Below are 11,610 nucleotides of genomic sequence, written 5' to 3'. Positions count from 1 at the left end.
ACGATGGGAACTCCCCCCCCCCTTTTTTTTAAAGGGTATCCTTTTAAAATTCAATGCTTTAAAACAAACTTAGAGTTACCAAAGAGGAAAGGAGGGGGAGGGATAAATTAGGCGTCTACTCATCCTTTGCCTTCGCCAAACAGAACTTTTCACTGCTTCCTGAATGCATAGGTCACTTTCAAATCTTTCATCCTTTGCAAGGGTAGTCCATCTGGCAAACCCTCCTATAGGGGCTTCAAAATCCAATTCAGGTGTCACCTCCTCTGGGATCCGTCCCTGCCCCCAGTAGGTACTCCTCTCTATGCTCTCACTCCTTTATTACATTTATCATACTATATTGTAGTTGTGGGTTTAAGTGGCTGTTTCGCTAACTAGATAGGAAGCTCTTTTGGGAGAGCTACCCCCACAACAGGTGCATATTGTGTTCAGCCCCGCCTCCGCGGCCCCGCTGGAACTACATTTCCCAGAAGGCCCAGCCTCCTGGGCATGCGCACTGGAACGCAAGGAAGCTGCGACGCCGAGTTTCACTCAGGCTGCCTTCTCCTTAGAGTGGGAGCTACAGCCGGAGCCGTGCCCAGGCCGAGCCGGAGCTGCAGCCTGAGTGCGGCGGTGTCTTTCGCCTCCCCTCTCTCCCTCCTCAGCCTCGGTGAGAGGGGCGGGCAGGCCACCTGCTCCTCGACAGGGCTAGGGTCCCGGTGACGCGGGGCAGGAGCCGAACTGGGACCGGAAGGGGGCGGGCGTGGGCGTGAGGGAGGGCTGGGCCGGGCCGGAGACGAGCCCTGGGGTCGGGGTCGGGTCCGGGGGGGATTGTGAGGGCTGGCCTTCGGGTGGAGGCCCCTGAGGCGAGAGCTGTGGGAACTGCGAGCCGCTGGGAGTTTAGGACCGGACCGTGTGGGAGAGTGAACGCCGAGGTGCAAGCCGCAGGGCTGGCAGGGGGAGGGGCGCAGACTCTGGGAGTTTGGGTCCGTCCGGAGGAGTGTAACCCTTCCCACAGGACCTGGAGGACGCGGTGGTGATATTGCCACCCGGTGTGTGGTTAGGGTGTGGGTTCCGCCGGCGTCTGCCTCCTGGTGGACGACTCACGGGAGTCGGAGACTATACTTGAGAGGAGTTTGCCTCCTAACTCTGCTTTCCTGTCGCAAGTAGGGTCCGTCTTCCAGGAAGTGCCTATCTCCTGGGACCCTGGGTCGCTTTTCGGGGGGAGGGCGTAATGTATGCTGAGAAGAGAATTTAGAAGACTTTTTGCTGGAACTACCCTTTCTCAGACAGCTACAGTCCTGCGCGCTGGTTCCTCTTCTCTAAGTGCCAGTAGCAGTGGAAATAGTGTGTGCACCGACGCTTGACCTTAAGAAATTCAGAGTATTTCTGCTGCCAAGCTAGCCCCGCTCCAGCTCTAGAAGGCGGACTTTCTGGTAGCCAGGATCAGGCTTTACTTAAACTATCAGGGTAACTATAATTAGGCTTCAGGGTAACTATAATTAGGCTTCTTGTTCGTTTGCTGTGTGACTTTGGCTAAACTTTTACCTTCTCTGGTGTGTTGATTTCTTGGCTGCCTGCATTGCAGACGGGCTTACAAAGTCCTTTCAGGCCTTTCTGTGGAAGGGCTTAGGAATTTTTTTTTTTTTTTAAATCATCCCCTTGATTGTCGAGTGGGCAGAGGGAGACTACTGTACCTTCTGCTCTGCCCAGGCTGTTGGAAAATAAATCGGATAATTTCCAGTCCCCAGCCACAGCACACAGACCCAACATCTGTGCATTCGTTTTCCCTAACTGCTCAGTTTAAAACCTGATCATTTTCCTTGTTGGCAAAAGTGCCTTGGAATTTCTGTCGCTGAGTCAGCAAGCCTTTCAGATTTGCCCGGTTTTTGTTGTTTGTGTTTTAAATCAAGATGGGAACTCAGACAAGTTATTCCTCCTAAAGATCTGGTATCTCCATCAAGAAGGCACAGGTCGTGCCAGCTCTCCAGAGAGAAAAGGTGAGCGCCCCAAGGACTTCACATTGCTGACTTCCCAATCTGATTTTCATTAGAGAAAGTGGGGACTGGGGAGGGTGGCATTTGAGGTCCCCAGGATGAAAGTGAGCCCTGGGAGTTGATTGTCGATTGCTACCTGTCTCAAATAAATTCAGGTGGCTTCTTGCCAGTGGCGTCTCCTGTTTAACCCGTCTTAGAAGATGGTTTCTGCTTTCAGGCATGCTTTATGGGATGAAGGACACAAGTCACGATTTTTGCATTTGAACTTTGTATGTCTTTTTGTATTTCTTGTGTTGCATGCACCTTTAGCGGGTGCCTCCTTTGTGTCAGGCCCTGTGCTCAGTGCTGGGGGTACAGTGATGAACAAAAGCTGTGTCTTCCGGGAGCTCATTATCTGATGGAAAAGATAAACAAACCATAAGCAGTGACAGGGTGTTGTCAGTGTGATACATGTTGAGGAGTGAATGAGCACCCCCCCCCCACTGTCACTTGCCCAGGAGGGGAGCACCAGAAGGCTTCCAGAAAATGATACTTCCAGACGAGTTGTGAAGAAGAAGTAGCACCGAGGAAGTTGGGGGTGAAGCCCGGCAGAGGTGTAAGCATGTGCAAAATCATAAAGACACCTGGCATGTCTGGGCCACTATAAGTAGCTCAGTGTGACTGGAGCAACAGCGAGTGGGTGTGGAGCAGAGAAGTCTGGAAAGGTAGGCAGATCGCTGAGTGTGGGGGCTTTTGTGGGCCATGCCAAAGCTCAGGGTAACAGAAAGACTATCAGAAGAATAGTCAGACTATTAGAGTAGTCTAACGACATTCTATTTTATTTTATCTTGGCCATGCCCACGGCACACAGAAGTTCCCAGGCCTGGGATTGAACCCAAGCTGTAGCAGTGACAACACTGAATCCTTAGCCGCTAGGCCACCAGGGAACTCCCTGAAGGGCATTTTAAGTGAGCACCCTGGCTGGAAAGTGTGGAATGGATTAGATTGGATCACTGTCTTTGTGACCATTTCCTTACACCATTCCACCTTCTGGCAGAGGGGTGTAGACAGGTCCGTTGCCCTCTGGCTGCCCCTGGTCTCATCAGAGATGGAATGGACACAGCTGCAGAAGACAGAATGCTTGGAAGTTGATAAGAGGGGGTTTTCTTTCAAGGGGGCGCATCATGGCATCCTGGGGGTGTTTAGAAGGGTCTTGAAAATGTGGGTCAGCTAAGGATGGGTGGCCAAGTGAGTTGGGATTCTGGGTAGAGTTGAGGCACAGAGTTGGGGAGACTGGAGGTATATGGGGTAACAGGTCATCCTTGAAGCTCTTTGGGAGGGATGGGAGGGGGTGATGAGGAGGAATGCGCTGGCCAATACCATTGACAGGGAGGGACCAGACTGTGACCGGCTTTTAGAGTCAACCCAAGGAATGTGAACAGCTTTCTAGAGCGCCCAGAGAGGTGTGGAAGAGAGAGGGTCAGAACTGTACTTTGGGAGCTCAACCTTGGACCTGTCCCTGAGGTGGGCTAGAAGGGGAGCCAGGGCTGGGAGAAGCCAGCTGGGAGAGAGTACTTAGCAAGGCGCAGGGCCTGAAGGTCCCAAGCAGATGCCTGCGGTGGGGGCTGTGGAGGTGAGGAGGGAGGTGAGAATAGGCTGGGCCGTGGGCGAGAAGGTGGAGGAAGAGCAAGAATCCCTGGTTTTTCTCTGGCTGCCTGGGGCAGAGTGGAGCCCGGGAGTCCAGGAGGAGGGGATGAGCAAGGAAGGGGAGTTTGGCTTCAGACCCGTGGGAGGTACCCAAGAGGCCAGCAGGATGGGGCCAAGGGCGAGGAAGAAGCGGCCCTCATTCCTTCCGCGTGGGCCTGGACGTGGGTGCCAGGGCTTGTGCTTGGCATGCAGATGCAGAGATGAGTTAAACAGTCGCTTCTGTGTGTTTGTTTTCATTTTTATCTCAGGTGAACAGAGGACTAGATTGATACACGCTGATCACTGTTCATGTAGGGCTGGAACTTATTTCCTAAGTTCCTTTTTTTTTTTTAAATTTTTTTTCCCCACTGTATAGTATGGGGACCAAGTTACACACCTAAGTTACTTTTAACAACTGTCGTAAACGCTTGCATTTCAGCCATCCGCAACAAAAGCCAGGATCTTGGTACAAAATACACATTCAACCATTTGATCTTTCTTCCCAGTCTCGTCCTGAGATAACTATTATCCCCTCATTTTCATTTTTATGTAGGTTTATGGTATCTGTGTACTTCTAAGGAACGTAAAAACAATGGCTCCAATTTGTCCATGTTGTTGCATGTCATGTGGTTCATTTGTTTGGAGTATGGAAGGATATTCCATGGTGTGAACAAACCGCAGTTTATGCATCTGATCTTCCTTTGATGGGCACTTTGTTGCTTCCAGGTTTTTGCTGTCACGAGTGGGCTGCGTGGAGCATTTCCATACATATTTCCTGGTGCCCACGTGCAACATACCCACTCTGGGGCGTGAGCTGAGAGGTGGTATTTTGCTGGGTCATAGAGTGAGTAAATGTTTACCTTCCATGGATATTGCCAGACTTTCTGAGGTGGGTGTGGAGGTTTCTCTCCACCAGAGGCAGAGTATGGGCCCTGCACTTGCTCCACACTTGATCTAGGCTGACTTTTTCTGTTTCTGCCAATGGGATGGCTGTAAAATGGCATTTTTGTGATCTTGAGTTCTATGTCCTTAAGCCCTGATGTCAGACATCTCTTCATAAGTTTATTGGCGTGTGTGTTTCCTGTGAAATATTTGTTCACATCTTCTGCTGATTTTTACTGTGGGGTTCTTAGTGTTTTGGGGATTTTTTTAAAAAACTTAATTTGTAGGAGTTTTTATATTCCTTTATTTTTAAAATTTTTGGTCATGCTGGCAGAACGTGGACGTTGCCGGGTCAGGGATCAAACCCATGCCATGTCTGTAAAAAGAAACACAGTGGTGACAATGCCAGATCCTTAACCCACTGAGCCACATGGGAACTCCTATATATTGTTGATTTTAATTCTTTGTGCTTATTGTGAATATTTTTTTCAAGCTTGTAACTTTCCACTTTCTTTAAAGCATGTTTTATTCAGCAACCTTTTTTTTTTTTTTTTCTGCTTTTTAAGGCCACACATGGGACATGTGGATGTTCTTGGGCTGGGGTCGAATCAGAACTATAGCTGCCAGCCTATGCCCCAGCCGCAGCAACACCAGATGAGCCGAGTCTGTGACCTACAACAGCTCACAGCAATGCCAGATTCTTAACCCACTGAGCGAGGCCAGGGATCAAACCCATGTCCTCATGGATGCTAGTGAGGTTCATTACTGTTGAGCCACAATGGGAACTCCTGAACAACTATTCTTAATTTTAACACAGTGAAATGTACCTTTTATTTATAGACAGTGTCTGTGTCTCATTTGAAAAAATCTTTTCCTGACCGTAATCTTTGCCTTTAAAGAGTCCTGTCCTAGTGGAGGGGACAAGTACGTAAATTGTATTCAGGTGTCTCATGGACATTGATGGTTAGAAGAGGCCACTTCTCCCTGCTAGGCAGGAGTGAGTGAAGGAAAGATTCCCCAGGGCAGAGAGTCTTGAGCTGGGCATTAAGCGATGAGTAAGTGGACAGGTGGGATGGATACTCTCGGTGGGGAGTTGCCGATGGCTGGAGCAGAGGGCTTGAGGGACTCGGGCAGGGCATCTGAAGAAACATTTGGATGATCTGTGTGCAGGGGTTGATTGACGCCGTGGGAACAGATGAGGGTCACGGGAGTGGAGAGAGAGAGGTGAAGGAGAGCTGGGTCAGGGCCTGATTCCCTGATGCAGCAAAAGGTGTGGCTCTGGGAGGCCGCTGGGCTTCCTTGGGGGCCCCGACCAGATGCTGTCTGCTGTGCTGCTGCACAGGTGTTGGGCAAAGACTGACAGGTCTGCTGAGGGCAGGCATGTCCTCGGGGAAGCCAGCCAGAGGCACAAGTGCTCTCCCATGTTTTGATAGAGAAACAGGTTTAGAGAAGTTTTTCTCAATCTAGGACGGTGTGGGCACAGTGATAGATGTTGGGGAGGCAGTAGGGCAGGGGTTGGCAAGCCATGGCTTGGGGGCCCACAGACTGTTTTTGTTAATAAAGTTTTATTGGAACACATCCACACTGGTTAGTTTACGTGTGGCCTGTGACAGTTTTCACACTACAGTGGCAGAGTTGTGTAGTTGCAACAGGCAGCCTATGTTCTGCAAAGCCTAAAATGTGTACCTTTTGGGCCTTTACAGGAAAAGTTTGCTGGCCCTGCCCTGGGAAGTCATGGTAACCGTGGTAACCTTGAGAGTATTTCCAGCCACCACAGTGGTGCAGCTAGTCCTTGCTGGATGGATAGCGAATCTGGGTCAGGCCTGCAATTGTGGCCAGCTTTTCTGGTTTTCAAGAAAAGCTGGAAATCTGGATTTTTTTTTTTTTTGATAGTGAATTTTCCAGTTTTTAAACATTGGCTCAGTTTGCAAAAATGAAAATATGTGTAAGCCAAGCAGACATACCTGGCAGGCCGATTCGTCCACATCAGCTTATCCCCCTGCAGACTGATCTGGGTGTGCTTATACCTGTGGATTCTAAGGCACTTCTCAGTTATTTATATTTCACCTTGCTTTTCTCATGTGTAAAACAGAGATAACACTCTTTCCGCAGGTTTGTCAGGACTGAATGCCAACACTGTAAGATGCTTAGCACAGTGGCTGGTACATAGTAAACTTGGTTGGTTGGTGGTGTGACTACCACCCCTGCCTGTGCCATGGCTCCCACCACTCCCCCATTCTGGCCCCAGGGTAGGTGTGGGAACCAGGGCTCTGCCCTCTGACCACCTGTGGGCGGTTAGGTTGTTCCTGGCAAAGAGGGAGCGGCAGATTCTTGGTTCTGGAGGAGGAGGAGGTTGCCCACAGGGGAACTGTAGGTTGCTGGGGCCTGCCCCCTGGCCACCGTGTGGTTTTCTGAGCCCCATTTGGAGGGCCCAAGGCAGGCACCACCCAGAAAAGGAATTGTCTCTTTCCTTCCAGCAGCCTCGAGGGCAAGGGGCAAGTCGTGTGTGAGTTCCTTCCATCCCTCAGAAGCCTGGTGAAATCTGGGTGGCACTGGCTTGAGCCGCCTCTTTTCTAGATGAAAGCCCCACCTCGCAGCACTCCCCTGTTGTGATAGCTTGGGCACCTGGGTGGTGTGTTCCATTTTCTTGGAACTCAGGGGTGGGGAGTGTGTTTCTTAGCAAAGGGGTGCCGTGGTACTTTGACAAGGCCTGTTGGTGAAACCCCCCGGAAGGGGAGCAGCCATTTAAAGTAGTGAAGGTGAGTTCTGGTGGTGCTGGTGGTTTGGTTTATATTTATGATCTTGAAAGTGGTGGGCATTTTTGTTTCCGATAGCAGAAGTAATACCTTCCCACTTTAGAAAATGTGAAAAGTCCAGATACATAGGGAGGTTGAACCAAAGGTCTCCTATAGTTTCTCCACTCAAGGGCAGCCATTGTTAGCAGTTTGATATGTTTCCACGGAGTTTTCTCTCTGCTTCTCTTTCACCCAGTTAAATTAGTGCTGTGGGGACTATCTTTATGTCAAAGGGTTTCTCTAATCCTCGTCAATAGGTTTCTTAATCATTGGGTCAAAGCAAGCAAACATTTTTAAACCTCTTGATACATTTTAACTGTTTTCTGGAAAAAGTTTATCCTTCCCAGCAAGATGACCCCTCTGCGTACTCCTGTCACACTGAGTTATTGAACTTAAGTTCTTTTCACTGCTTTGATAGGCAAAAAAAAAAAAAAAAAAAAAGGCACTCCATTGTTGTTTTTTTTTTTAATTTGTGTTACAAACACGTCTCATAAAAGTAGAGCATTTGTTTCTTTGATGTGTTTGTGCACAGGATCCGGCTTTGCCGGGTCTGTGGCAAGGCTTCCTGACAGTGGCCCCGTGGCTGGCCAGTGCCCCATAACCAGTCTTTTGAAGGTTACAGGTTGTGCTCACCATGTTGGTGGGTGGGGTGCAGAGTTGTAGGTCCATGCTTCTCAGAAAGTGCCCGATAGAGAAAATAGGGCTGGGGAGCTCTCGCTGTGGCGCAACGGGATCATCAGTGTCTTGGCAGGGCTGGGGCACAGATTCGATCCCTGGCCCGGCACAGTGAGTTAAGGATCCAGTGTGGCCGCGGCTACAGCTTAGGTCAAGACCGCAGCTTGGATCTGATCCCTCAGGAGCTCCATGTGCTGCGGGGTGGCCAAAAATGAGAGGAAAAAAAAAAAAAATAGGGCAGTAAGTCCTCCAGTCTCTCAATCCGTGCTCCTCAGGATGCCCCTGTCCTGCACGGCAGCTCCCAGACCCCTTGGGAGTAGGAATGGAGACCAGCTCCTGAAGAGCACCCCAAGTTTCTGCGTTTTATGTATTGATGGGCATTGGGAAAAGGGTTCTGTTGCTTATAAAAGGCCTGAGCACTAAACCCAGGGAAGGGGAGGTGACTGTCCCAAGGTCACAGAGCACGTGGAGACTCAGTGGAGCATGTGCCAAGGGCAAGTCTCCTCCACTCCAGACCCCAGAGGGAGGACAGCCCTGCGGGAGGCCAGACCCAAGGGTGAACTGCCCAGCTCGAGTCTGAGCCAGGCTGTTCCATCTTTCGGATGGGCTTTGGAGTGGGGAAATGGCACAGTGACAGTCACACAGTTTGGGCACCGGTTTAAAAACCCACGCTCCAGGCCTTCTTCCCGGAGGCCGCAACTGCAAAGTGATCCATTTGTGTGGTTCCCCCACCTGGAGGCCCACAATTGGGCAAGATGGGTTTCATACAGATTCCTGTGCCAGCTCAGATCTTGTTCTAAAGCTTTTCTAAATCCCCTGGGAATAGAATTTCGTTTTGGACACACATAACTCTTCTCCTTTGCTGGCAGACCAGCAGCATCCCCCTGTGCCTCGGAGCTGCAGGGCTGTGCATGGGGGTTTGTGACTAAATCTGACCAGGGAAGGCAGGATGGTTTTTCTTGTGGTCAAAGTTGATAATTTTTTTCTTTTTTTTTTAATAACTTTGGTCTGATCATTAAAAGTAATATGATTGTCATGAAACATTTGCAAGTACAGAAAGAGGTAAAGAAACAATATGTCATAATTCCTTTACTCCTAGTAATATGCCAGAGTTGTTCCTTCTGGCCTTTTAAAAATTAGTTTTTAGGAGTTCCCTTGTGGTGCAGTGGGTTAAGGATCCAGCAGGTTAAGGATCCAGAGTTGTCAATGCAGCCATGTGGGTTGCTGCTGTGGTGCGAATTCAGTCTCTGGCCCCAGGAAATCCCACATGCTACAAGCATGGCCTGAAAATAAAAATTGGAGTTCCTGCCATGGCACAGTGGGTTAAGAATCCTACTGCAGCAGCTCAGGTTGCTGCAGAGGTGCAGGTTGGATCCCCAGCCTGGTGCCTGGGTTAAAGTATCTGGCACTGCTGCAGCTATGGCTCAGAATCAGTCCCTGGCCCAGGAACTTCCCTATGCTGTGAGTGTGGCTATAAAATTAAAAAATAAAAATTAAGGAGTTCCCGTTGTGGCGCAGTGGTTAACGAATCCGACTAGGAACCATGAGGTTGTGGGTTCGATCCCTGCCCTTGCTCAGTGGGTTAACGATCCGGCGTTGCCGTGAGCTGTGGTGTAGGTTGCAGACGTGGCTCGGATCCCGCGTTGCTGTGGCTCCGGCGTAGGCTGGCAGCTACAGCTCCGATTCGACCCCTAGCCTGGGAACCTCCATATGCCGCAGGAGCGGCCCAAAGAAATAGCAAAAAGACAAAAATAAATAAATAAATAAAAAATAAAAATTAAAAAATTAAAAGTTAGTTTATACAAGGTAGAAAGAACATGGGTTTCATGATATCACAGACCAGCCACCTGACCTTGGGTAAATTCTTAATTTCTTTTGGCCTCCGTTCCATCTATAAAATGAGGATAATTTCTACCTTCAGGGACAGTTGGGGTTCAGTTGAAAGATGACAAGAGCACCAAGCAGAGTCCATGCCACATAGTAGGTCCCCAGAAAAGGGCACACCTGCCTGCCTGAGAACTTAGCATATATAGTCACATCTCCTGTATTTTTACCTTTTTTAAGACTCATATTTGGCCATTAAGATGTACCATGATTTATTTAAGAATTCCCTGGAGTTCTCTGGTGGCCTGGTGGGTTAAGGATCTGGCATTGTCACCATGGTGGCTCAGGTCACTGCTATGGTGTAGGTTTGATCCCTGGCCTGGGAACTTTGTGCCATGGGTATGGCCAAAAAAAAGAAAAAAAAAAGAATTTCTTTACTCCACTATTGAAAAGTGGAATAAATTTAGGTTGCCCCCAGATTGAGGCTTTTTTCCATGGCCAATTAGAATAATAATACTTTTCATAATTAAGAACACCATAAATAGCCCTATCATTAGGAGCTGAAACAAATTAGGTTTTTGAAGTGCAGCCTGGGGATGGCTGAGGCTGTAGCAGAGAATAAGTGCCTTGACATGGCCGCTGCGTGTGTGTAATTGCTGTGCTCAAGTGGAACATCAGTGGGTGTTTCTGGGCATCACCCCAAACGTGCCCCAGGCCTCTGGAGCAGAAGGTGCTCCCCCTTTTTTGTCCTGTGTGTTCCAGAGTCTCTGGGATTTGGAGGGCTGCAGCAGTCCCGGCTTTGGGTCAGCCCCAGCTCTGCCCTCAGGGAGTTCCTGTTCCAGTTTGGGAGTGGGGGGACAGACTCTGAAACCAATAAATGAGTGGCATATGCAGTGAGGACGCACAGGAGGATGGATCAGCTCCTCCTGGTGAGCATGTGGGTCAGAAAGCTCAGGAGCAGGTGCCGCGGCCGAGTCTGGCAAGACGGGTGTGTTTGCGGGGCACAGGGGGGTACTTGGTAGAAAGGGTGAGAGTTGAGACACATGCACCAGCAGGATCAGTGGCTAGGAGGTGGGTGATAGCTCCAAATGTTCTGGCACTTGCTAGAATTTGCTGTAAGTGGACGGGAGGTGGGGGCCTCTTGGTATTAGTGGGGGCCAGTGACTGGTCATGGAGGGGCCTATGCCATGTTTTTCTCATCCCTGGGTCTCCAGTACCCTGACAGGGCTTGGACCGTGGTGTGTGCCTGCGGGTCTGGAGGCCAAACATGTTCTTTCAAAGCTTTAGCTGAAGTTCTCAACCTTATGTATTTCTCAGACTCTTTGGCAGATTCTCCGAGTGGGTTCATCTGGGGCTGTGTGGACATGCTGGTACACGGGAGGCCCTTGCTGCCCGCGAGGTGAGCGATGCCTGCCAGGAGATGCTGGGGGAAAGTCCGGGCTCAGGAGTAATTGGCCCCGAAACCAGTCCTGTGATTTGTACCTGGATGTGGTTACAGAGTCCTCTAATTGCAGCCACTGAGCTAATCAGCCAGCCAGCCAGCCATTGCGAGGGCATCCCGGGTCCAGTCCTCCAGGGTGGCGTGTGTGCTTGTTGGAGCGGCTCCAGCTCTGCCAGCCCCCGCCCCACGGTGTGCTCGGAGGTACGGTGGCTGACTCATCGCCTGCGGGTTCGGTGCCGCCCTGGGCCGCCACTCCTCACCCGGACTTGTGGGGTAGGGAAGTGCTGGGGCGGAGGTGAGCAGGGAGGGGGGAAGCTGATTCCCGCCATGTGCCTGGTGCTGTGCCGGCTGCTGG

General features: G+C 50.3%; 1 protein-coding gene across 13 annotated transcripts in view; it reads left to right on the top strand.

Annotated features, from left to right (window-relative positions):
- DTX2 (deltex E3 ubiquitin ligase 2) overlaps nt 481–11,610 on the top strand; it is a 45,281-nt gene continuing 34,151 nt past the window's right edge. For 2 of the 13 annotated variants that reach the window (XM_013995515.2, XM_013995513.2), the window contains exons 1-3: nt 770–1,976; nt 11,132–11,213; nt 11,329–11,456. Coding sequence is in view for 3 of the 13 variants with exons in the window: in XM_021086277.1 (XP_020941936.1) it covers nt 487–646; nt 11,132–11,213 (242 nt within the window). In the remaining 10 variants the exon portion in view is untranslated. Of the gene's footprint in view, nt 1,977–2,470; nt 2,678–11,131; nt 11,214–11,312; nt 11,457–11,610 lie in introns of those variants that run through there. The other 11 variants (XM_021086277.1, XM_005661956.3, XM_021086279.1 and 8 more) reach the window with 9 other exon arrangements.

This window comes from Sus scrofa, chromosome 3 (assembly GCF_000003025.6).
Source record: "Sus scrofa isolate TJ Tabasco breed Duroc chromosome 3, Sscrofa11.1, whole genome shotgun sequence".
NCBI classification, from domain to species: domain Eukaryota; kingdom Metazoa; phylum Chordata; class Mammalia; order Artiodactyla; family Suidae; genus Sus; species Sus scrofa.
Note: the sequence above shows the minus strand (reverse complement) of the source record. Positions and strands in the feature narration are given on the sequence as shown.